Source organism: Ranitomeya variabilis, chromosome 5, assembly GCF_051348905.1.
Source record: "Ranitomeya variabilis isolate aRanVar5 chromosome 5, aRanVar5.hap1, whole genome shotgun sequence".
Classification (NCBI taxonomy): Eukaryota; Metazoa; Chordata; class Amphibia; order Anura; family Dendrobatidae; genus Ranitomeya; species Ranitomeya variabilis.
Genome location: NC_135236.1, coordinates 101,544,953 through 101,571,038, shown reverse-complemented (window position 1 = coordinate 101,571,038; position 26,086 = coordinate 101,544,953). Strand labels below are relative to the sequence as shown.

At 44.0% G+C, this 26,086-nt stretch overlaps 1 protein-coding gene across 2 annotated transcripts in view; it reads left to right on the top strand.

Moving 5' to 3' along the window:
- LOC143775201 (glutamine--fructose-6-phosphate aminotransferase [isomerizing] 1) overlaps positions 1-26,086 on the top strand; it is a 46,289-nt gene that overhangs the window by 6,387 nt on the left and 13,816 nt on the right. The window contains exons 2-10 of one of the 2 annotated variants that reach the window (XM_077263050.1): positions 12,039-12,146; positions 12,647-12,754; positions 17,166-17,291; positions 18,291-18,349; positions 19,342-19,476; positions 20,370-20,431; positions 20,515-20,594; positions 21,143-21,196; positions 22,657-22,762. In XM_077263050.1, the coding sequence (XP_077119165.1) occupies positions 12,039-12,146; positions 12,647-12,754; positions 17,166-17,291; positions 18,291-18,349; positions 19,342-19,476; positions 20,370-20,431; positions 20,515-20,594; positions 21,143-21,196; positions 22,657-22,762 (838 nt within the window). The remainder of the gene's footprint in view (positions 1-12,038; positions 12,147-12,646; positions 12,755-17,165; positions 17,292-18,290; positions 18,350-19,341; positions 19,477-20,369; positions 20,432-20,514; positions 20,595-21,142; positions 21,197-22,656; positions 22,763-26,086) is intronic. The other variant, XM_077263048.1, reaches the window with a different exon arrangement.

Genomic DNA, 26,086 nt, shown 5'->3' with positions numbered 1-26,086 from the left:
CATCCTGTGTTCCCTATAGAAGTCCCTCCAGCTGTTTTCTCCCTTAAGGTCATTGCTCGAGAATTCTGTATTACAAGTTTGTGGAATCTTTTTCTTTCATGTCTTTGTGTATTGAGAGTAAAAAGGCGATGTGACCAATAGTAAAGAGAATAAGTTGACATCACATCTCATGGTCGTGCATGGAGTCTCCCCTTTGTCCTACCACTTTTTGTGATTTATCAGTGTTGTGTCCCTGTATACAGGGGCTACACAACAAGATTGACTAGGTCAGGGACAGGAGATTGCCATGTGGCACTGCTGCATTGTAGCAAAATGCACATGAATGGGATCGCCTTGTGACCTGTTGGGTACCGCAACCAGCAAGTCACAAAAAACTAATACTGTTTGCAACTTCACAACGGCACCTATGGGTGGCAATGGGACCACATTCACTTGGTCTATGGCCACGGGACCTGACATGGACAAAGTTGCTCCAGCTTTTTAAGGTAAATGGATTTTCTCTTTTGCAGGTAATATCTGGATAAGTTAATATACACAAATTTTATCAAAGACTTAAATGAGCTAAAGTCTATAAATACTTTGCACTAAGTGTTAGAAAAATATGAGAAACAGTGCCACACATGTCTAGTGGTTGTGTCTGGAATTACAGTTTGCCATCTGGTGTGAATTAAGGCTTAGCTGCAATGCCATGAACAACCTGTGGGCAGGTGTGGCGCTGTTGTGGAAAGGGCAAGGCTACAAGTCTTTTATAGGGCAATTACTGTAAGTAAATTCCAGTGAAGGTTAGTGTAGTGATTGCCACCATTATCATACAGGTAGTGATTCTGTAACTATAGGAGGGGAGTGTGGAGTGTTGGAAGGCCTCTGTCTGCCGGGACACACCTATATTTGTCCTCTGGAAGCCTTGCTTCACTTCACATCTTCCGACTGAACTTTTTCCGTCTTGGTGAGTGGCAGATGTGCAGCACCTTTATGTCGGAGTTATTTCCCCACATTATATACCCCTGTAGATCTACTGTACTGCAGGCGGAGCAGATGGTGTCATTATTGTCACAAGTGCTCATTGTAGTTTTATTAATTTAATGATGATTGCTACTTAATGTTTTGGGAAAAGTGCGTATTACATTTGTGCATGTGGCCAATGTATATAGCGGGAACCGGTCCACCATCCAATAAGTGTCTGACCTGTAAGCATCTGCATAATCTTTATTTATAGGGGTATTCTCAAGTTCGACAGTTATCCCTCATCCTATGGACAGGGCATAAGTTCCCATTCGTTGAGGGGGTCTGACTGCTAGGACCCCCACTGATTATGAGAACCGGGACTCTGAAGAGCCTGGTCTGAATGGAGTGGTGGTGGATCATGTGGACTTCTGCTCCATTCATTAGAGGATCGCAGGTGATAACGGAGTATGTCACTAAGCTAACCTTCGGCACACCCATAAGAATGAATGGAGCGGCCGTGCACCTGGTCGCCCACCGCTCCATTCACACCGAGTCCTGGTTCTCCGGAGCAGTGGATACCTTAGAGGTCGGACCTCCATTGATCAGAAAGTTGTCCTCTAACCCATGGATAGGAAATAATGTCCAAACTTGAATACCCTTTTAAACTGTATAGGTTAGGACACATGACTGCACTTTTTGAAGACAAAAAAAAAATGATATGTAATTGGTCCCTGTGCTGTACTTGGCCTTCACTGGCCTCTTACAGTCACGTGTTGCATGTGGTTCTCAGGTTCTTGGGAGAAGGTCCTCAACTGATTTTCTTCTAAAGGTCCTACACAGAAATTATTGTCACTGAATCGTGCACACATGACATTGTCACAGGCTACATGGAAATCGTCTTTTTGTAAACCAGACCGCCTCTTTAGGTAAAGAATGAAGCCACATATCCCATAAGAACGGGAAGATGACCACTGCAATTTCAAGGCCAACACTTCCTGCTATTGATGACTTCTATGATGTACAGCTCTGGCAAAAATTAAGAGACCACTGCAAAATTTTGAGACAACATGTCTCCGAAGTTCCAAGCAATCCATTTTGTATTTATTTTCTGAAAATGAGAAATGGTCAAAATAACAAAAAAATGCATTGCTTGCAGACCTTAAATAATGCAAAAAAAAAAAAAAAAAACAAGTTCATAATCATTTAGATACAACAATACTAATGTTTTAACTTGGGAAGAGTTCAGAAATCAATATTTTGTGGAATAACCATGATTTTTAATCACAGCTTTCATGCATCTTGGCATGCTTTCCACATGTAAGCCCCTCCTGGTACAAAAATGTAAGCAGTTCTTCTTTGTTTGATGGCTTGTGACTATCCATCATCCTCTTGATTACATTCCAGATGTTTTCAATGGGGTTCAGGTCAGGAGATTGGGCTGCCCATGACAGGGATTTGATGTGGTGGTCCTTCATCCACACCTTGATTTACCTAGCTGTGTTGCAATGGCGCATTGTCCTGCTGGAAAAAACAGTCCTCAGAAATCCTCTGGAATGTAATCAAGAGGAAGATGGATAGTCACAAGTCATCAAACAAGGAAGAACTGCTTACATTTTTGTACCAGGAGTGGCATAAGGTCACCCAAAATCGGTGTGAAAGACTGGTGGAAAGCATGCAAAGACGCATGAAAGCTGTGATTAAAATCATGGTTATTCCACAAAATATTGATTTATGAACTCTTCCTGAGTTAAAACATTACAGGTCCTTCTCAAAAAATTAGCATATAGTGTTAAATTTCATTATTTACCATAATGTAATGATTACAATTAAACTTTCATATACTATAGATTCCTTATCCACCAACTGAAATTTGTCAGGTCTTTTATTGTTTTAATACTGATGATTTTGGCATACAACTCCTGATAACCCAAAAAACCTGTCTCAATAAATTAGCATATTTCACCCGACCAATCAAATAAAAGTGTTTTTTAATACCAAACAAAAAAACCATCAAATAATAATGTTCAGTTATGCACTCAATACTTGGTCGGGAATCCTTTGGCAGAAATGACTGCCTCCATGCCACGCCGCATTGAAGCAATCAGCCTGTGACACTGCTGAGATGTTATGGAGGCCCAGGATGCTTCAATAGCGGCCTTAAGCTCATCCAGAGTGTTGGGTCTTGCGTCTCTCAACTTTCTCTTCACAATATCCCACAGATGCTCTATGGGGTTCAGGTCAGGAGAGTTGGCAGGCCAATTGAGCACAGTAATACCATGGTCAGTAAACCATTTCCCAGTGGTTTTGGCACTGTGAGCAGGTGCCAGGTCGTGCTGAAAAATGAAATCTTCATCTCCATAAAGCATTTCAGCCGATGGAAGCATGAAGTGCTCCAAAATCTCCTGATAGCTAGCTGCATTGACCCTGCCCTTGATGAAACACAGTGGACCAACACCAGCAGCTGACATGGCACCCCACACCATCACTGACTGTGGGTACTTGACACTGGACTTCAGGCATTTTGGCATTTCCTTCTCCCCAGTCTTCCTCCAGACTCTGGCACCTTGATTTCCGAATGACATGCAAAATTTGCTTTCATCAGAAAAAAGTACTTGGGACCACTTAGCAACAGTCCAGTGCTGCTTCTCTGTAGCCCAGGTCAGGCGCTTCTGCCGCTGTTTATGGTTCAAAAGTGGCTTTACCTGGGGAATGCGGCACCTGTAGCCCATTTCCTGCACACGCCTGTGCACGGTGGCTCTGGATGTTTCCACACCAGACTCAGTCCACTGCTTCCTCAGGTTCCCCAAGGTCTGGAATCGGTCCTTCTCCACAATCTTCCTCAGGGTCTGGTCACCTCTTCTCGTTGTACAGCGTTTTCTGCCACATTGTTTCCTTCCAACAGACTTACCATTGAGGTGCCTTGATACAGCACTCTGGGAACAGCCTATTTGTTGAGAAATTTCTTTCTGGGTCTTACCCTCTTGCTTGAGGGTGTCAATGATGGCCTTCTTGACATCTGTCAGGTCGCTAGTCTTACCCATGATGGGGGTTTTGAGTAATGAACCAGGCAGGGAGTTTTTAAAAGCCTCAGGTATCTTTTGCATGTGTTTAGAGTTAATTAGTTGATTCAGAAGATTAGGGTAATAGGTCATTTAGAGAACCTTTTCTTGATATGCTAATTTATTGAGACAGGTTTTTTGGGTTATCAGGAGTTGTATGCCAAAATCATCAGTATTAAAACAATAAAAGACCTGACAAATTTCAGTTGGTGGATAATGAATCTATAATATATGAAAGTTTAATTGTAATCATTACATTATGGTAAATAATGAAATTTAACACTATATGCTAATTTTTTGAGAAGGACCTGTAGTATTGTTGTTTCTAAATGATTCTGAACTTGTTTTTTTTTTTTTGTTTTTTTTGCATTATTTGAGGTCTGCAAGCACTGCATTTTTTGTTATTTTGACCATTTCTCATTTTCAGAAAATAAATACAAAATTTATTGCTTGGAACTTCGGAGACATGTTGTCAGTAGTTTATAGAATAAAAGAACAATTTACATTTTACTCAATAATATACCTATAAAGAGAAAAATCAGACAAACTGAAAATTTGGCAGTGGTCTCTTAAATAATTGCCAGAGCTGTATATAATTAACATTACAGTGTAATTTCCTGATTAAAAATGTGTAGAGCACTGCTGTCCTTATTGATTGTGGTGCTCCTATGTGGTTGGCCATTACATCTCCTGTTCTCCTTGGCATTGTGGCCTCATGTCTGTAATGCACAGATTAGAGCAGGTCCTCAGGGAGAAAGTGAACTCATTATTTTGATAAGAGGCCACAGTGTGAGTGATTTGGGACTGGGGCCTTTCTCGGGGGAGAGTTTAGTGATTATTTGTGCTTGTCACGCTGGAAACTTTCCCATAACTTGTACCCGATGCTTTTACCCACAGATTTCTCTATAGGACCCTGTATAAAAAGCGCCATTACAATGCTTGTTACAAGTAAAAACAAAAAAAAAAGAACTACGGTGTGTATATATTTTTTTTCCCATGCAGAAAGTTAGACTGTCAGGCCATGTGCACACTCTTTTATATTCCGGTGCAGCCACCACTTTTTTTTTTTTTTCTTCCCCCAGGTGCAGCCACATTAGAAAACCGCTAACGGTCGTCTTCTTGAAGCGACTTTGCTGGCGTTTTTTTTTACATTTTTGCTGCATCTTTTACATTTCGAGAAGGACACCGTCTGTGTGCACATAGTGTCAAAGGATTTTTAAGCAGATGTGCTCTGAAATCCTCATCAAAAACCACTTCAGATATTTTTTGCGCACTCTTTCTATTCAATGGGAAAATCCTCTTTGCTGTTCATAGTATATATTTTTTTTAATTTCCTCCCCCCCACTATGAGTCTTTGAAGACATCACCAAAGAAAAATCCACTCCCAACTTTTTACTCTCAACTCAAGACAGCAAAACTTTTCAGGGAAATGTAGAAACCTCAAAAAAATCATTTTCAGGAGTGAATTCCTGTAGAAATAGTACTTTGATTTTTCGTACACTTTTGGTATGATGATGTGGATTCCGAAATGGATCTGAAGCCTATAAATCGACTTTTCATATTCGGCAAATTTGCTGAATACATTTGTGTAGTTGCTTCATTTATCTTAAATGAGTCTTTCAGAAATCTATGCATGAACTGTAGAGGAGGGAAAAAAACCTCATTTACATGTAAAGAGCAGAAATTTTGCAACCAATCCGTCATTAGTACCTCAGCATATTGTAAGCAGGTTGCGGGATGCAGTAACGGATCGGAGGCAGAGCAAGGGTTAACAAGTTTAAGACAGGGGAATACTCCACGCAGGGAGGCAATGGGTTAAACAGGGGAATGAACGGTTAAGTTTGCAAAGGATATGCAGAGTTCAGAAATAAAAGATCAGTTACCAGCAGTTCTTGTGAAGCACTTATATCAGAAGTTCCTCAAACTGTGACTCCTGCTGGGAAGTCAATGGCGCCGGCAACAGCTGGCGAGATGTCTTTTCCAGGAAGGTCCTGTGGGCAACAATGCCCCGTCTTTTGGCGGCAGCGGTCGGTCTCCGATACCTTCCACTGGGCCTAGTCCATATACTGCAGTGGCTGACAAGAGTGTGGGCCACAGTCCTATGCGAGCCCAACGTGGCTCAGCAAATATACACTGCTGTAGTCGGGGTGTCCCGTGAGCGGGAAAGAATGAGCGTCTAAGGTGGGTTACACAAGTCAGCGCTCTGTTCTCTCTTTGCAGCACCTGCGCTGAACTTCCGGTCATGAAGCCCATGGCACCTCGATCTGTCGGCTAATAGGCGCGCTGCACTCTTCTATGCTACGCGCTGCCTGCTCCAGCCAAGACTGAAGTGCCGACAACCACTGGCGCGCTGCTTCTCTGGCGGGGTGCTGCACCCGATCTCTCTCTGGCAGCATGCTCTCAGTACTCACTAGCCCGGAACGTTCAGCACCTTGCTCTGTGGTGATCAACGAGCACCCTGCACATGTCTCCTCACAGTCTGTCAGCGGTGGCGGTGTTTGGGCACGGGCATGCGCTATACAGATGCTCCGGGACCACAGCACTCGCTGGTTCCTGCTTGGCTGGTGCTCCCATGACGGAGCACTCCTCTCCCTGGCTGCTGCTGAACACACGGCATCCCTGAGCACAGCACTCCGGCTTCTCTTTCTCTGGTGCTCCCCTTTGCAGTCGATGGGTGCTCCCGCAGCGCCGGTTGTCGGTGAGGGAAGGGGAAGTAGAGCGCGCTGCTCACCTCTATGTGCGCTGTCCTGGATTGGCGCAAAACTGACCAGCTGCGCGCGCTTTCCCCTTTTATGTCCCCACCCCCCTTGGGCAGGAGGAAGGTCCAGCTTGCTATTCCTTCCCCCGGGAACAGAGGATGCAGCTTCAACAGTTCCGGACCCGGCTTAATACAGGTACTTGCAGCCTGGTTCTCCTCTTACTCCTTACAATATCATGACTACTCTGTCACAAAAAATTGTTTGAAGCCCTAAGAAACCTTTATCTATTTCTGATTTTTGTATGTTTCATCCATCATGTGCTGCCATGTACGTGGGCTGAAGCACATTAACATACTGGAGCTCGGTGGTAAAGGCGACCCATATAGCCCTACTCCAGAGACAGCCATCCTTGGTCCTCCAGCCATTGTGTAACTACTACTCCCCAACATTCATATGCAGTCACATGGACTGTGTACCTCTGTAGAGGCTCCATACATGACACCTGACTCTGGTTTCATGCTCTTTGGAATCTAAATCTAGCCCCGAGGGGCCACAGCTGGGTCAATGTTGGGTGATCTCATCCTGTCATGGCTGCCCTGATGTCTGTACTGCCATGTCTGTACTATTTCTCTGTCTTCATGGATTACATTGATCATACACCAGGTCATCAGCCGACAACATTCACTTGCAGTTCGTCTCTGACCTGTTGATCTCAAGATTGCGCCGGGTTCTCCTGCTCTTGTACCACCAGACCCTTTGCTTCAGAAGATACCAGATAATGGAATGTTTGGTATCATGAGCTTCATAGCTGTGTCCTCCAGGATCGGTGCATGTCCTCCACAAGTCCTCGTGCCTGCGTGTCTCGCGGCTGTTTGACAGCTGCAACACATGCATGGTAGGCCTGTTAGACAATTCCTGCACGTGTTGCAGCTGTTGAATAGCTGCAACATATTATTTCAGCACACCGAAGACCCACGGTTAGCACCCAATCATGCTCTGATAACACCTTATCCGAGCACAACTGCTCATCACTACTGGTGACCATCTATGGCGCAGGCATCTGAGGGTCAGCTGTGGCCCACTTCTGAGGCTGGAGGGGGAAGAAGTGCACACTTCATTGACTGTTACCGATCTAGGACCTGAACTTAAAATGGAAAATCTCACGCATGGTCTTAGAGTAATCTTCTTGTTTGTTACACATCCACTTTGGAGAAATTATTATTATTATTATTTGTTATAGCGCCATTTATTCCATGGCGCTTTACATGTGAGGAGGGGTATACATAATAAAAACAAGTACAATATTCTTAAAGAATACAAGTCATAACTGGTACAGGAGGAGAGAGGACCCTGCCCGCGAGGGCTCACAATCTACAAGGGATGGGTGAGAATACAGTAGGTGAGGGTAGAGCTGGTCATGCAGCGGTTTGGTTGATCGGTGGTTACTGCAGGTTGTAGGCTTGTCGGAAGAGGTGGCTATGATCTAATTTGGCCGCCACAATGGCTTCCAAAGGAGTTTGCGGCTACATCTTTTATACATCTGAATGGCGACTGATGCATTATCCGATCCGAAAGGTTTTATTCCTGAAAAACAAAAGTCTGATTGAAGCCTTGCAGGTATAGTTGTTAGGAGGAGCAGGACATTTAGTGCTCGATCTGTGGTAATTTCTTCTAGTCAGATTTGTGGGTGTCGGAGAAGCCGAGGACTCTCCCCCTGTATAAGGCGGCCTGTGTTCGGAGCCTCTTGTGAATAGCGTTTTAGTTCGGCGTGTGAAGTGAATGGCCTCGGCCTGGCAGCGATCCACGCTCGCTATGAAGATTACTTTTCAGTTCTTAAAACCCACAACTCCCACCCAGACAACGGCCCCATAGAGCATCCTCGCGTCTGGCAGGATGACTACCTGGCTTACGCCGCGGAGCCCACAGCATCTATAGTTGACGTTTTGCACGCATCACATTCAGACTTTTCTTGATGGAAGACACGATGTTACAGTGAAGGTCGGACTTCGCTTGCAGCCAATTTGCAGGATATATTGGACAGCTGCTTAGCAATTACAGGGGTGAATTTTCATCTAATCCCTGACCCGGCCTCATTTTTGAAATATTTTTCATTTTAATAGGCCAGTAAATTACTAGGTGCTCCCGCACTCAGTCTGCTGCCTGTTGCATTGTGCGTAGCCTGTGGCATTGTGTATTGTCTCACCTGCTACCTAGGCAATGCTCCTACAGCCCACCCGCCTGGCATTGTGCCATATCTGTAGCTCCTCTATGCCGGGGGCGGATAAAGCATTGGTGCAGTCTCACAGGGGCCAAGAGCTAAGGGGGGCACCCAAAGCAGGCTGAATTGTGCATTCTGATGAGATATTGAATTGGAAGGGCCCCTGTTTTGTTCTTGCACAGGGGCCCTTTTCTGTCTGTGTCCGCCAGTGCTCTATGCTAATGGACACGGGGTCTTGAGTCTCTTTTTAAGCATCAAGACCCTAGATACAATTGCTATCTGCACCTCTAAATAGTTACTCCCGTTTTATAGAGGATCTGCCATAAATATTTTTTTATCTAGTGTAAATGCCGCTGTTCTCCTGAATCTGGGGATATTTTTCTTTTGTTCCTGCACCTCTCTGTTCCTGAGATACGGCCCCCTATTTCCTGTGTATAAATCTAGCCTTCTTATCTAAATGGGCATAGGCCTAATCTCTTTTGTATAGAAGTCTTCTTGAGGTGCACGCCCATTTGGCAAATAAGACTAGATTTATGTACAGAGAAGAGGGGGCCGTATCTCGGGAACGGAGAGGCGCAGGGAGAAAAGAAAAACGTCGCAGGTTCAGGAGAACAACGGCATTTACACCAGGTAAAAAAAAGAAATCTATATTTTCATGGCAAGTGACCGGTCCTTTTTCAGTCCTAGAAAAACAAATGGTGATGTTTCATCAGACATGTAAGAATTTTAAAAAATGGGGAAAATAAAATTGGGGTGATGGCAGCCTCCTCTTTGCACATGGGCGTGAAATTCAGCAAATAAGGCTTTATTCATTGTATTACATGTATGTACTCTAAGTATCTGTTCCTCATGGTTCTCAAGATCTCTGCTTGCTGTCGGTTAACGTGTGAACCTTTTATTGCTTCCTTCCATAGGATATAAATCTGATTCGCCAACATGATGGTCACAAAGGTGCACAGATTAGATCTGTCTTGTAGTGAGACCTCAGACGTTCCCTTTCATATAACAGCAAGCAGAGATCTTGAAAACCCTAAAAAATCAGCTCCATGTTATAGAACGTTTCCTCCTACAAAGAATAACCTGTTTTGGTTGAGACTGGAAAAGCCTTTTAAACTGGCTGACAGTTCGGTAATATCTGCACCCAATAATTCTGCCTGACCGATTACAATCACGTGGCGGCCATAGGGAACATGAACAAATCTGTGATATATATTGAATTGGGTGTAAAATGCTGCTCAGCAACTTCTGAAGTCACATCCACAACCGGTCAGACAACTGTGATGAAATAATTGCTCCATGTAAATGAGAAAAATGTTGGTTATTAATGGAGCTGATCACTCACCTGTAACACCCTGTTCATCGGGTGCGGAGCAATGCCCTTGCAGTGATCTTGTGGGTTGGACTAATTAGGAAAAAAGTATGTATTTTTGTACATGTATGTTATTTTTTCTTTACTTTTTTCTATAATTTTGGGTATGTCCGGATCTGGAAAGCAGTTGTGGGTGTTACTGGCGGGCTCGCTGATATTGGGCTTCAGCCTATTTAGAGACTGGAATTGCTATTTATAACTGGTAGATATAGCTGCAGGATGGTGACGTGATGGAAGCTGTTAATTACATACTGTCACTGAGTGACAGAACGTGAAAGTGCTGGGGAAGACGTGTGTAATCTGTTCTTAAAGGGCGGCTACCATCAGAAAATTACTTGCTGTTTAAGTCGGGTTTTGTGTTTTAAATCTATTAAGGTGATGAGAAAATATATATATTTTTATTATTATTATTATTATTCATAATTTTTATTTTGTGAAAGATGTCATAGTACCAGCAAAATGAAGTAGATGGATGTACATGGTGTGTTTTTTTTTCCTTGCAGATTTAAATCTCCAGCATATTTCTATCGGCATTTTTGCATTTTTTGCAGTAGATTTCAGTCATACTAATGAGTGGGGGAAAAAAGCGCTTTTTTTTTTTTCTCCTGCCAAAGCATCAGGATCTGCAGAGCAATTTTTTTTTTTTTTTTTCCCTTTGCTAATCCTGGCCATGTGCACATACCCACATGTAGCCGCAGTGATCAGACTCAGTCCCTTGTATTGCTGTCTCTATGGAGATCATTGGTGGCGGGGTTGTCAGCTGTGACATCACATCAGGGGGCCCCTTGTTAGTGGTCATCGCATTGCAGCCTCTGATGATAAGGAACCTTGCTGAAAGGGGCAGAAGGTAGAAGATTAAAAAACCCTTTGTGGCCAGTGCGCGAGATCACTGCATAAAGAGACCTAAAACTTTACCAATATAAAATCAAAGAGAAAATCCTGTGGTAACACAAAAGCCTGAGTTTTAAGCAATAGGTCGTTTTCTGATGACTGATTCCTTTTTAAGCACGACCCGTCATCAGGTGAGAAGTGACTTTTTTGTCCTTATTTTAGAGTGTTGTGCTATAACTTAAAAAATTATTATTATTTTTTTTTTCAAATTTTACAACTCCTGTGATTTTTTTTTTTATTTTTTTTTTTCCATTTAACTTTTGACTTTTACAAGGGAGCATTGCTTACAGAGTAGTAATGCAGAGCAGCCTACAGACCCCCTCCTGAGAATCGTGTCAGAACTGCCCCCCTTGGAAAAGAGAACATAGAAACTGATCACTAAATATAAAGGCCGCCGTCTCAGGAGCCATATGGTGGATAAATAAATTAAAAATGTAATGAGAGCCGCTGGAATAAAATATGACCCAAAACTGGACTCATTTGACCTGGCGACTTTGTTTCTGCTCTTGCGCTCTCTCCTCTCACTTTTTCTCTCCCACCTTCTTTCTGAGCCTCTCCCAATCCCCTGTTATGTGCTTCTGTCCTGGACACCTTAGCTATAAATGGAAGAAAAAAAAAAACAAACAAAAAAAACTAATACTGAAAGGGACTTTTTTCAAAAGGTAGAAAAAAATTACATAAATGTGCTTGTAAAATAAAATAAATACACTTTTTTTATTTTTTTTCCTAACATAGTCTATGTATTTTTTTTTTTTTTTAAACCTTTTGAGAAAGCTCCTTTCAGTATTAGTTTTCAGTTGAGCCTTCTGTCAGTTTTCTTCTATGTTGTCACGTAGTAATGCCATTTTTCTTTATAGGAATATTTGCATACCTGAACTACCACGTGCCTCGCACCAGGCGTGAAATCCTTGAGAGACTTATCAAAGGTCTTCAGAGACTGGAGTACAGGGGCTATGACTCTGCAGGTACGTTGCATGGACTGCTGGGTACCTTGTGTATCCTGTCCTGTTATATTTAATATAATGGCTTTTTACTCTCTCTGTGGAGTAAGTGGCTCTAATTCTAAAGGCCGGGCAGCCCCTTATAAAGGGTGGTACTGTCATAACTTATGCGGGCATTATACGGTGCCCAGTAAGGGCGGGCACCATGCCACGTGGATGATTATGGCTCGGTAGAACTTCCTGACGTCTTTACTTCCCTATTTAAAGTCCTAGTGAATTGCCTTATACTGATATAGAGACTTGTGTCTTAACTTTTTTTTGCACATGCAATGGTTTTTATAAGTACAAGCTCGTCAGGAACTCTTCACATGGAGAGCGCATTTCCATTCCATGGACGGACACTGACTGACTTTATATTTCCGGTCACATAACTGTATAACATTGAGGATTTTCTTGCTCATTTCCTCTATGCAGGAGGACTGTGAGATTGATTTTGGGGTAATTCATCGTTTTGTCTGTCGTAGGTGTTGGAATTGATGGCGGCAATGAAAAGAATTGGGAGAACAACGCAAGCCAGATCCAGCTCATCAAGAAGAAAGGGAAAGTCAAGGCCTTGGATGAAGAGATTAACAGTATGTAGTTCCTGGATGCACGCCCGCCATACAGGGACGGAGGTCCCATAAGTCCTAGTCTGGGTTTGGATCGCCTTGACCTGTAATCTGGTCGCAGTAACAAAGTATTGGGATCTAGTGGTCTAGGTCAGCATGGTGAATACTACACTGGCTCCAAAAATATACTAAGGTGCAGGCAGGGTGGCCATCAGAAATTACCGCACTCCGTAAAGCAAGTCAGAGTGGCAGTCCTGGTTTCCTGAATCCAGTTGTGAATGTACATGTAATTTTGGGGTGGTAATGCTCCTCTGCAAATGTTTGGCATCAATCTAATATATAATTACCAATCGGCTCTGTCACAGCTTCCGGCGATTGTGTCGCTACCACAATCCACCGCGGCCGGAAGCTGTGACAAAAACCGCACAGCTATTCCGTCGGGAGATCATCTCCCGGCTGCTCGCATCGGAACTACGCCGACCGCCATATTGGAGCACCAAGGTTATGGGTATTCCGATATGGCAGGCGGGATACATATCCTCCGCCAAGCCGTGCGGCACCGCTCATTGGCTAGTGCTCTGCGAGGGATTCAAATCCCGCACGGCACCGCTCATTGGCTCAGCCGGCGGGGCGGGGGATTTGAATCCCGCTCCGCTCATTGGCAGAGTGCCAGGTGCGCTCAGCCAATGAGCACCTCCGCTCGGCTTTGGCGGGGGATTTCAATCCTGCGCCGCTTAAAGCCGCGCGGCACCGCTCTTCAGCGGAGCTGCTGCCGGCTGAGCCAGTGAGCGGCCCTGGATTCAAATCCTCCGCCAAAGCCGTGCTGCTGAAGTTTGGCGGGGGGATTCAAATCCCGTGGGTCTGTGGGTGTCTGCCGGAGGTGTGTGTGTATGTGTGTGCAGGCATCGTCCGATGGGACTACAAGTCCCATCCAGCTATGCCTGCTATAGTGATTGACACATTACCCATTTATGGGACAGTAGTAGTCCCATCATTCAGCTTATGTGTTGAATGTAAAAAAAACAAACAAAAAAAACGACATACACATATACAGTGCATACATATAGACATACAGTACATACAACTTAAACATATAACATGCAGTACATGCTACATATACACAGCACATACAACATACAGTACATACAATACATACAACATAGAGTACATACTCACCAATCACCTTTATCCCAAAGCCATTGCTCACCTGTATAAAAAAAAAATTTAAAAATTAAATAATAAGCAAACAATATACTCGCTGATCCGCAGAAATCCAATTAATACGAGTATCCCACGACGATCTCCCATGGACAGCTGCCGCATCAGATGATGCGACCGCTCTCCAGGGGCTTCGATAATACAATGACGGAAGGTATCCTTCCGCACTGTATCCCTGCACTGTGAGTACAGTTAGTTCATACTCTCACTTGCGGCACTGCTGTGTGGGAAAATTCCCACGCAGGTTTGCCATAAAGTGAGAGCCTGAACTCAGGTAACCTCTTCAGCGATGCACTGCAGGAGCCATTGTCTCCTGTCAGTTCATCACTGGGAGGCCCTATAGAGCGGTGACAACACCTGATGGCACTGTTCTATAGGGGAGATCGTCTTGGGACATTCGTTATTAATTGGATTATTGCGGAAAGGGAGTGTACGGTTGGATTATTACAGATTCAGATCTCGTCTCACGAGATCTGAATCTGAGCATGCGCCGCCCCCAGCGGCCATTTTCCCAGAGGCCACCGCATCGCAGCAATGGAGCTGCCGGTGCCTCCGGGCCTTGAGGAGATGCCGGAGGAGCCCCGATGCTGCAAGAAGATGCACAGCCCCCACAGCACGAAGAGGAGCCGCCGCTCCCCAGCACAGAGACCCCCACGCTGCCGCAATGAGGTAATAGGGGGCTACTCCACTAACACTTTCCTGTGAGACGCCCCCTCTCTTCGTCATCGGGACCACTCCCTCCCACCCACCATATGCACATTTGTCTGTACCCGGCGTATAAGACGACCCCCGACTTTTAAGAAGATTTTTGAGGGGTTAAAAAGTCGTCTTATACACCGGAAAATACGGTAATTAATTTGATACAATAGAAAAACAGAACTTAAAATTTAAAACCAAAATCTTTTGTTTGCAATTACAGAGGTCAGACTTTTCCTGTAGTTCTTGACCAAGTTTGCACACACTGCAGCAGGGATTTTGGCCCACTCCTCCATACAGATCTTCTCCAGATCTTTTAGGTTTCAGGGCTATCGCTGGACGGAGTTTCACCTCTCTCCAAAGATTTTCTATTGGGTTCAGGTCTGGAGACTGGCTAGGCCACTGCAGGACCTTGAAATGCTTCTTACGAAGCCACTCCTTCAATGTCCTGGATGTGTGTTTCAGGTGATTGTCAAGCTTGGAGACCCAGCCATGACCCATCTTCATTGCTCTTACTGAGGAAAGGAGGTTGTTGGTCAAAATCTATACATGACCCCATCCATCCTCCCTTCAATATGGTGCATAAATCCTGTCCCCTTTGCAGAAAAGGTATGATGTTTCCCCCACCATGCTTCACAGTTGGGATGGTATTCTTGAGATTGTACTCTTCCTTCTTCTTACTCCAAACACGGCAAGTGGAGTTGATACCAAAAAGTTATATTTTGGTCTCATCTGACCACATGACCTTCTCTCATGCCTCCTCTGAAGTTCGCAAATGACCATCTGGATGATCCAAAGGGGCCTGGACATGTGCTGGTGTGAGTAGGGGGACATTGCGTGCCATGCAGGATTTTAATCCATGACTGCGTACTGTGTTACTAACGGTAATGTTTGACACTGTGGTCCCAGTTCTCCTCCGGTCATTGACCAGGTCCTCCCATGTAGTTATGGTCTGATTCCTGACCTTTCTCAGAATCATCCTTACCCCACATATCTTGCATGGAGCCCCAGCCCGAGGAAGATTGATAGTCATCTTGTGTTTGTTCCATGTTCTAATAATCATGCAATCAGTTGTTGCCTTCTTACCAAGCCGCTTGCCTATTGTCCTGTAGCCCATCCCAACCTTGTGCAGGTCTACATTTTTGACCCTGGTGTTCTTAGACAGCTCTTTGGTCTTGGCCATGGTGGAGAGGTTGGAGTGTGATTGATGGAGTGTGTGGACAGGTGTCTTTTATACAGGTACCGGGTTCAAAAGAGGTGCAATTAATACAGGTAATGAGTGCAGAGTAGGAGGCTTCTTAAGGAAAAACTAACAGGCCTGTCAGAGCCAGAATTCTAGCTGGTTGATAGGTGATAAAATACTTATTTCCTACAATAAAGTGGAATTTAATTATTTGAAAATTATATAATGTGGGTTTCTGTGTCTCACAGTTAAATTGTACCTACAATAAAAATTAGACACCTCCTCTCTTTTTCTAGGTGGGAAATCTTGGCAAAATCTGCAGTGTGTGTATGATGCCAGGGTTTCTGTGGAGTGTTTTGATGACGTGAAAACTTGCACGTTGTCAGCGTTTCGCTGCGCCCAAGACTTATGCCAGATACTTGTGTTTTCCAACAAAACAGCTTCAGGAATAAGTCACTTCTTCATTCCCCCTCATTCTCCGCTCTGCCTGCTCCAGCCCTCCACTAAGGCTTAGGCCCTGCCAGAGGACTTTATAATGGAATCGAGCATCCAAATCCAAGTCCATGGAGAATTCTGGGGAAAAATGAGCCAATCTAATCCATCCAGTGCAGAAATGTAAATGGAAGTCATGGCACATATGTGAACTGAGCCTTAAAACCAGCGGGTAGAATGCCCCCTCCTCAGCACCGTGACGTGGCGCGTTTCCTATAGCTGCAAATGAATGCTCCTGATTGGAAGCAATTATGAACGTTAGATGTGGCTATTTTAGATGGACGTCTTTTCCTTCCTCACATTATCACTAAAAGCTAGAAAATCAAACATACCCCCCGTGCGGGTAGAGGAATTCCTCCAAAATAGAAAGTGTTAACACATGCCGTACCCCCTGCGCTGTAACGGGAACTGGTGCTTAACCCTTCCATCTTCTCTTCTCCTTTCTAACCCCCTGGCTCAATGGTGATAGATCATTGTGGCTTGTTAAATGAAAACCATTCACATCTCTCAACCACGGCCTCAGCGGGGAAAAGAAGTATCCACAAGGGAATTGCTTAAAAAGCAATCGCATATATTAACGCAAAGTCTTGTTCTAAAACCGCCAATCCACATTAGTGTTCCAATAATTATATATATATATATATATAATTTTTTATTTTTTTTGCAAATAATTAATATAGGACCATTGATTGGTAATTTCTTCATCTGGGTATTAGCTGTACTGCAACTGGGGGCTGTATAGTCCTGATCATTATTGCAAATTTTTTCTATAATTATTTTAATTATTATGATTATTTATTATTATTTTATAAATTTTTATTTATTTATATATTTTTTTTTTTATAGAGCAAGAGGACCTTGATCTGGAGCTTGAATTTGAGGTTCACTTGGGAATTGCACACACCCGTTGGGCCACCCATGGAGAGCCCAGCCCGACGAACAGTCACCCTCAACGCTCTGATAAGAACAATGGTATGTGGCGTGCTCAGCAGGGGGCGCAACTGCAGGGGTTACAAATGCACCTGGTCCCTGTAACCTAGGGGGGCCCCAAAAGATCCCATTACTTATAAGGATTTATGATAGTTGTGGACCCTGTTGGAGATTTTGCATTGGGGTCCATGCGCTGCAAGCTACCCCACTCAGTATAAATTGGGTTGTGATTGTGGAGCCTAAAGGGTTGTATATTAACGGGTCTTCTTTATCAACCTAAATGTATGATCAAATAAAGCGAATGTTCCAGCTTCTTCTGAATAAAATGTAAATCTTTAATCCAAATGGTTAAAATCATACATGCTCCTAGGACATCACCATGAGCCCCGTGAGGAAAGCGACGCGTTTCGACTGCAACAGCAGTCTTTATCCAAAACTTGTAGCTTGGATAAAGACTGTTGTCGCAGTCGAAACGCGTCACTTTCCTCACTGGGCTCATGGTGGGGGTAACACGTGTGCACTATTGATTTTCTAGACTACTAGAAATAAATGGAGTGGTGGTCCCGCGTGCTGTAAAGTCACTACCGTCTGCGCAGACCTTCATCCGGCCAGAAATGCTGAGTGATTTCAGCTCTGAAGTCTGCAGGTCTGCGTTGCATGCAGCGGCTCCATTCCTAGTACAGGAGATGGATGATTTATAGACGTCCAAGCTACAAGTCATTTATTCCAGATCTGGGCTAATAACGATCAGGGATTTATTGCTTCCAGTCATGCTACTTTCCCTCTCCCGTGTTTCCTGGCGTTAATAACGTGACCTGCCTCCCTGTAGGGGTTAACAGATGTGCCGAAGTTTGTGGCATCGCTGTCTGGGGGTCTCGTACATGAAACGAGCGCCGCAATGGTTTGGGATAACATAAATATACTGATTTTTGCCTGCCTTACATGTGGCCTCCAGATTCCGCTGCTTCAGATCATTCATCATGGTGTTTTTTTTTCCTAGCAGCAGGAAATGACATGATTTTTCTCCCCCTTTCTTTCTAGAATTCATCGTTATCCACAACGGAATCATCACAAACTATAAGGACCTGAAGAAGTTTTTGGTGAGTACAAAGCCCTTCTGGGTCCAAACATCCCTAAAACCATGCAATGTGACTCATTCATATTCACGTGGCAGGAGAGCCCACCTTAAAGGGTTATTCTCATCAGTGGTCTTCCACCGCTCCTCTTCCTCATTGCTTGCTGGTCCCGAAGATTGACAGTTCAGACCAGTGGCATGCTCCATTATCTTGTCCAAACTGTGTTCTCTTAACCTCTAGCGCAGGGGCCTTGATAGTGATCCAGCGATCTGGATAGCTTCAGAACAGCACTTACAAGCTCTATAGCAAAGAGCCTGCAAGCGCTGCTCTCCTTGCCAAGGAAACCGACCACCACTGTGAAGTGGTTACTGCAAGAACTCCGCAATTCTACACATTTGTCAAGATAAGGCTTACCCCTTCACCGTGCATTTAAAAGGTAGCTAATATATAATTTTTAATATTAGGCTTATCAGTCGTCTTTTGGTTCCTAAGACCCCCGCCCCCATCGATTGGCAAAAACGCAGGGCAGTGTACAGTCTCAATACTCTGGGTGGTAAGAGTGCTGTAGACCCATAGACTATTGAACCCATCCACCGTCCCGTGCAGCACTTTCAGGAGTTTACACCAGAGCAGGGTTTTGAGTGATCGGTGGGAATTTTGGCATGTGAGACCCCACAGATCAGAAGCACATGGCTGCCCTATAATATATAAAATGATTAGTTAAACTTTAAACCTCACTTGAACCTCAGTCACATCTGCACGTGAGTTCTGGAAACAGAATAGGTCTCCTGGATGTGTTGCATGGCAGAAATCGTCAGTCCCTGAAGGACATTGTAGATTAGTACTTGGGGTCCGGCCGCTTCCAGGGAATACTAGTTCATACTAGTAGAATTTATTCCTATCTTATGAACACTCCCACATGGAAAATAAGTATTCGTGCACACTTGTCATGTTTTGTCCATGTTGAGTTCACTGTATCACCAGGGCCATACATGAAATATTATTCTTTTTTGCAGGAGAGCAAAGGCTATGAGTTTGAATCCGAGACTGACACAGAGACCATTGCCAAACTGGCCAAGTATATGTACGACAACCGGGAGAACGATGGCATCAGCTTTGCCACCCTAGTAGAGCGCGTCATCCAGCAGCTGGTGAGCACAGTCCGCATCTTCGAGTCACTTTCTGATTTCTTAACACTTGATTTAAGCATTTTTTTTTGTTTTGTTTTTTTGCTAAGGCCAAACAAAGGCAATAAAAATCAACTAAGTTGGTCAATTTTGATCTGGACATGTTGGCTTTTAATAAGCTCAAATATTTGACACTGCCAATCACCGTGGCTGCCGGCGATCTTCTCTGTGCTTGGTTTTATTAGCATCATTTGATAAATGTAAGAGCTGTTTGACCGCCATTACGGCTGCCATTACAACTACTACAGTGGCGGTCATCCAGTCTTCCCTTTTTCTCCTTACAGCAATATATCCAGAGCTTCTGCACAGCATTTAGTGTGTATCATTAAAGACTGAATCTGGACACTTTGATCCCCGGGTCTACATAGGTGCTGGTCGCAGTCCGACATGGAAAATACTACTATTCGTTAGCATTTGCCACGTTGGACTGTGGCCAGCACCTATGTATAACCAATGGTGGCATTTGCCATGTTGGACTGTGGCCAGCACCTATGTATAACCAGGGCCGTGGAGTCGGAGCCCATTTTGGTGGAGTCGGTGTCATGGAAATTGAGGAGTCCGAGTCGGAGGTTTGGCTTACAGACTCCAAAGCCCTGTGTATAACAGATGGTGGCATTTGCCATGTTGGACTGTGGCCAGCACCTATGTATAACCAATGGTGGCATTTGCCATGTTGGACTGTGGCCAGCACCTATGTATAACCAATGGTGGCATTTGCCATGTTGGACTGTGGCCAGCTCCTATGTATAACCAATGGTGGCATTTGCCATGTTGGACTGCGGCCAGCACCTATGTAGACCCGGGATCAGAGCAGTATGTTTGGATCTGTAACCATGTCCTCTTGCTTTATCTCACAGGAAGGTGCCTTTGCTCTAGTATTTAAGAGCGTGCACTACCCCGGCCAGGCTGTTGGGACCAGGTAACCTTTTTCATAGAGGATCATTGACTATTCGGTTGTAGATGTCTGGCGTGTGTCATGTTAATGCTGTGATTGCTTTCTAGGAGGGGTAGCCCTCTTTTGATGGGTGTACAGAGCGAGCACAAGCTATCTACCGATCACATCCCGATCCTGTACCGCTCAGGTAATTATACACCGCCGGACCGGTGCCAGGCTAGTCGGGGACCCGTGCACGGCCTTGGCTTTACTCACTTCAGTGATAAACTACGCAGCCCTGGCACTAACCACATGGGGCAGGAAGCTCGTGTATAGTCGCCATTGTCCGGATGGATATTTGGGAGTATCTTGCTTTTTGATGTAACTAGAAGACCTGCCTCCGGCTGAGCATGTGCCATATCGCTTCCCATTGACGCGTAGTATTGTGCTGGGCATAGTACGGAGGGTGGGGAGGGGGTTAATGGTATATTGTCCATATGCATTATCGCTAATGTTCACCATTGATTTTCTATAAACTGCAATCCAGTTACAATCACCGTTGTGTGGTTGTAACGTGTAATATTACCGGCCTCTGTCAGTCTGCTCCTTTCATGTGATTAGATGGCTGTGCATACCCGGGTGCCCGCGGCCGACGTATGTGACATATGCATTCCAGATCGCTGCAATGCATAGTTTGCCCGTGTCTTTGATGTGTTGTCTGATTGGTGCTGTCGCATTTTTCATTGTCATTTTCAGTGTCCCAAAGCAACGATTATCCTCTAGAGGGACTGCCCATTGTAATGAATGCAGGTGCCCGTCTTACCAGCCTCGTATTGCATTATATGCCTTCTCTTAGAAAGGGACTATATTCATATTACTGGTTTCTGGTACTGTTCTCCATGGAGATCAATCTGTGTGCCATCCCATAATACAGCATCATGAACAATATAGCCCTCATTGATCAGACTCTGCCTCTCCAGTAAAGAGTCGGAGAGAGATCAGTGTGGTTATATTCTGCCTTTCTAGTTGTAATCAGATACAAACATCTGCCATGATGACTTCCAATGCCTTTAGCGGAGCACAATGCTATTTAAGCTTTGTGCAATTCCCTTTTTTGAACACTAGGTGGTGCCATTTATCTATAAATTGAGTTATTACTCATTTGGGCAAAATTTTTTGCTAGTTACTAGTGAAACCAAAATGTCCCCCAATTCTGTGCCGATTCTAATTTTTCCCAAACTACTTAAAGAGAATTATGTCTGAAATTTGCAAGCATCGGAGTAAATGAGCTTTTCAGTGCATTCATATTACTAGGCCGAGATTTGGTGGCACAGCGAGGCTACATAGATCAGTTAGGACATATTACACAGTATAGATTCTGCCCTCACATTTGTGGAAACCGTACCAGAACTATAAAAAACAAAAAAACAAAAACGTTTCTTACCTTTTCTATCCCTCTCTGGGCATGTCAAATCAGGTCATGTTATTTTTCTTCTGCTTACGTTTCAGGGAATTTTTGCATTCGCTAAATTAACGGAAGACCTATATATTGGGAACTAATCACAATTCTGCGAACTACAAGCTTTATAACCTCCACCATTTCTTATGTTGTGGAATTGGCTAGGCAGTCACACTCGACCGCTTGGTGCCCAGCTGGTACATTGTAGGTGTAGTATTGCACTTTCTTATATGGGCCTTATTAAAAAGTCCCAAATTCATCTACAGAATTATGACCTGTCAGATGATGTTTTAACATTGGCAAAATGATAAGATGGATAACTTATCTGAGAGCCTGCTGGCAAAGAAACGACCTCTCACCTGAGAGCCTGCTGGCAAAGAAATGGCCTCTCATCTGAGAGCTGCTAGCAAAGAAATGGCCTCTCATCTGAGAGCCTGCTAGCAAAGAAATTACCTCTCAATTGAGAGCCTGCTGGCAAAGAAATGGCCTCTCATCTGAGAGCTGCTAGCAAAGAAATGGCCCCTCCTGAACATGTGCCTAGAAGACTTATGTACGAGTATGGGATCATTGCAGATCCACATGCCGCGACCCTGGTGTACCAGTCTGGGATAGAAGCCTTTGCCACCACATAACTTCAATGCTCGAATGCTTTCCATAACAAACTCTGCTTATTTTTTTTTTCCTGCTTCAAGCTGTATTTCCTCCAGTTGGGCTGAAATTTTCAGACTAAGGACTCTTCTTGCCCTTCTCTTACTATTTTCATCTACAAACACTAACAATAAACAAAACTTTGTCATCTTCAATTTTGAAGGGTTGGAAAAGAAAGGAAGCTGCTCCCTGACCCGAGTGGACAGCACGACCTGCCTGTTCCCTGTGGACGAGAAAGCTGTGGAATATTACTTTGCCTCAGATGCCAGGTTAGTGGTGAGAAACATCGGCTGCACTCACAGTACAAATTCTGGAGGCCGTCTGTATACCCACTCCACCAGGATACTGCAGTTTCATATATTCCTTTCGTATGTACAGTTGTGTGAGAAAGTGTTTTCCCCCTTACTGATTTCCTATTCTTTCGCATGTTAAATGTTTCAGATCACCAAACACATTTTTATATTCGACAAAGATAAAACAAGTAAACATAAATTGCTGTTTTTAAAAGAAGGTCGTTATTAAGGGAAAAAGAAATCCAAACATACAGTTGTGTTCAAAAATTTACATACCCTGGCAGAATTTTTGCTTTTTTGGCCTTTTTTCAGAGAATATAAATGCTAACCTCAAAACCTTTTCTCCACTCATGGTTAGTGGTTGGGTGAAGCCATTTATTGTCAAACTACTGTGTTTTCTCTTTCTAAATCAGAAATACCCAACGTTTCTGACCTTGAGAACCATATTCAGCTCAGAGAGAGGGTCGCAAGCCACATTCAACTCCCGCCCCCTCACAGTAGTGGCAACCAAAACCCCTATTACAGGCATAATGGTAACTAAAGCTTTTCCACAAAAATCACCCCAAAGCAGTATACGAAGATCCAGGTGTTCCCACAATACCCCATTCAGTATTCTCCTATAAAGCACTCCCAAGACACTATCGCATCCAGCTTCAAACGCCTCCTCTGACAGATGGTGTCATCTTGTCTCCAGCATACCATACTTAAATCATCTCAAAACCCCGAAGACCAGTATATGTGCATCCAGATCTGCTCTTCTGTGCAGGGCTGCTCACAAAATTCACAATTTTCAGATGTGCTCTTCATACCTGTTTGCTAGACCTGGAGCTAATGCACCAAGCTGGCAGTCAGTTCACATACCCTGGTGATTTTGGCCTCATAACATGCACAGAAGTTGACACAAATGGGTTTGAATGGCTACTAAAGGTAACATCCACACCTGTGACCTGTTTGCTTGTAATCAGTGTGTGTGCATAAAAGCTGCGTGAGTTTCTGGGATTCAGACAGACCCTTGTGTCTTTCATCCAGCCACTGATGTTTCTGGTTTGTGAGTCATGGGGAAAGCGAAAGAATTGTCAATGGATCTACAGGAAAAGGTAGTTGAACTGTGTAAAACAGGAAAGAGATACAAAAAGATATCCAAGGAATTGATAATGCCAGTCAGCAGTGTTCAAACTGTGATTAACAAATGGAAAATCAGGGGCTCTGTAAAAACAAAACCACGATCAGGTAGACCAACAAAAATGTCGTCCACAACAGCCAGGAAAATTGTTCGGGATGCAAAGAAAAACCCACAAATAACATCAGCTGAAATACAGGACTCTCTGAAAACTAGTGGCTATGTCTGTTTCAAGATGCACAATAAGGAGGCACTTGAAGAAAAATGGGCTGCATGGTCGAGTCGCCAGAAGAAAGCCATTACTGTGCAAATGCCACAAAGTATCTCACCTACAATACGCAAAACAGCACAGAGACAAGGTACAAGGTAATTTGGAGTGATGAGACCAAAATTTAACTTTTTGGCCACAACCATAAAAGTTACGTTTGGAGAGAGGTCAACAAGGCCTATGATGAAAGGAACACCATTCCTACTGTAGAGCACGGAGGTGGATCGCTGATGTTTTGGGGATGTGTGATCTACAAAGGCACAGGAAACTTGGTCAAAATTGAAGGAAAGATGAATGCAGCATGTTATTAGCAAATACTGGAGGCAAATTTAATAAGCCCGGAAGCTGCGCATGATACATACTTGGACGTTCCAACATGACAACGATCCAAAACACAAGGCCAAGTTGGCCTGTCATTGGCTACAGCAGAACAAAATGAAGGTTCTGGAGTGGCCATCTCTGTCTCCTGACCTCAATATTATTGAGCTACTCTGCGGAGATCTCAAGCGCGCAGTTCATCCTAGACAGCCCAGGAATTTACAGGAACTGGAGTCTTTTTGCCAAGAAGAGTGAGCAGCCTTACCATCTGAGAAAATTAAGAAACTCCTCTACAACTACACACAAAAGACTTCAAGCTGTCATTGATGTTAGAGGGGGCAATACACGTTATTAAGAAATGGGGTATGTGAACTTTTGATCAGGGTCATTTGGATGTTTTGGGTTGTCATTATGATTTAAAAAGAGAAAACACAGTACTTTGACAATAAATGGCTTCCCCCAACCACTAACCATGAGTGGAGAAAAAGTTTTGGTGTTATCATTCATATTCTCTGAAAAAAGGAAAGCTAGAAAGCAAAAATTCTGCTGGGGTATGTAAACTGTTGTTCAGTGGTGTACAGGTCTTGGTGTGAAAAGTGATTGCCTCCTAAACCTAACTGGTTGGGCCACCCTTCGCAACAACTGCAATCAAGCGTTTGCGATAACTGGCAATAAGTCTTTTACAACGCTCTGGAGAAAGTTTGCCCACCTCAACTTTGCAGAATTGTTGTAATTCGGCCACATTGGAGGATTTCCGAGCATGAAGGTCATGCCACAGAAGGTCATGCCACAGAATCTCAATCGGATTCAGGTTAGGACTTTGACTAGGCCACTCTAAAGTCTTAATTTTGTCTTTCACCGGAGCTAAGGAGCCTAGACCGGCCCTGAAACACAGTCCCAGATCATTAGCTCTCCTCCACCAAACTTTACCGCTTTAGGCAGGTTATGTTCTTCTGGCATTCACCAAACCCAGATTGGCTCATCAGATGCCAGATAGACCAGCTTGACCTGTCTCTCCTCAAAACACTTTTCTACTACTCTTGAGTCTAGTTGCGGCATTACACTACTTTTTCTGACATTTGGCATTGTCCTTGGTGATGTAAGGCTTACATGCAGTTGCTCAGCCATGGAAATCCATGGTATGTACACAGTTTTTGAGCTGATGAGGAGGCTCGGCATCTTTATTTATGGAGTCAGCAGAGCATTGGTGACTTCTATCACTGTCCCTCAGCACTCTGTGACCCCCGCTCTGTAACATTACGTGGTCTGCGCTACATGGCTGAGTTGCTGTGGTTCCTTCCATTTTTCTATAATACCAGTCACAGGTAATGGTGGATTATTTAGGAGCGAAGACATTCCATGATCTGAGTTGTTGATATCCAGTTGCAGGACCATGCTGGTATCAGTGACCTCATTCTGTCAGCCATGTTAGTAAGGGCAGACTGCATGATGAGGACCTGGATTTATACTCCTGTGGCAATGGGTCTGAATGAGGACTCTGAATTCAATGATTTGTGTGTGTCCCAATGCTTCTTGTTTATATAGTATATCTGCCCATTTTGAGATTCAAAAGCCCACCATAATCGCATTATCA